The 886-nt window shown below is 49.2% G+C and overlaps 1 protein-coding gene across 1 annotated transcript in view; it reads right to left on the reverse strand.

The window, feature by feature from the left end:
• Window positions 1–886, reverse strand: part of LOC119593175 (arylsulfatase B-like) — a gene marked incomplete at its 5' end in the record, with an annotated part of 6038 nt that overhangs the window by 4755 nt on the left and 397 nt on the right. The window contains 3 exon segments of the mRNA XM_037942153.1: window positions 37–146; window positions 465–568; window positions 719–882. Coding sequence (XP_037798081.1) covers window positions 37–146; window positions 465–568; window positions 719–882 — 378 coding nt within the window.

Here is an 886-nt window from a genome sequence, read left to right on the forward strand (position 1 = left end):
ATCTAAAGCTACTCGAGACCTAACCACAGTATTTACTTAAGATAGTGTGGTTAAAGTGGTATTCGGAGCCAAGCAGATAGCCGTACTGGGTGTCGAAGCCCCGTTCAGTCGGCGTGTAGGCCCAGTTGCAGAAGCCGAGGTGCCACCTGCGGGAGGGCGGGGGGAGGGGGCAGAGGAGGCAAAATGAAGAGGCAAAGGATATGATTGAATGACTCAAACATGTAAACTGATAGAAGCCTGTTTTTAAATACGACAAAATGGAAATGGAGTGAAATGAGTAAAGTTATGAAATTGTCTGCTTAGTGTTGGGCAACGATGGGAATTATACACCATTATTATTATTACTGTTTATGGATAAATGACTGTAAGGAGTCTTTTATTAGTATCTTTTCCCCATAGACTGGACCGAAAATAAACTGCAGCCATAATAGAGAAAAAAGGAAAGAAAAGGAAAACGGACTGACTTCCCGATCATGTGCGTGGCGTAGCCGAGGCGCGAGAGGCGCTCCGGCAGGAGGGTGTGGTTGAGCGAGAGGCCAGTGGGTGTCATGCCGCCCAGTGGTCGCCCCTAAGAGATGGATGAATCATTTAGCTATTCTTTTTAGTTTCACTGAGATATGGCAAAAAATTATAGAAATTAATGTATGACAACAAAGGAAAACCTCAACTCTCTTTTTCGAGGCTGGGATAAATGGAGTCGCGAGGAAGCGAGGCTCACCTGGCGGCCGAGGCGGTAGGGGTAGAGCCCCGTCAGGAAGGCGGAGCGGGACGGCGTGCACAGAGGCTGCACGTAACTCTGCTCCAGCTGGACGCCCGTGTCCACCAGCTGCTGCATGTTGGGTGAAACCACCTGGTCGTTGTGCCATGACACGTCGTTCCAACCTGG

Source organism: Penaeus monodon, chromosome 31 (assembly GCF_015228065.2).
Source record: "Penaeus monodon isolate SGIC_2016 chromosome 31, NSTDA_Pmon_1, whole genome shotgun sequence".
In the NCBI taxonomy this organism is placed as follows: domain Eukaryota; kingdom Metazoa; phylum Arthropoda; class Malacostraca; order Decapoda; family Penaeidae; genus Penaeus; species Penaeus monodon.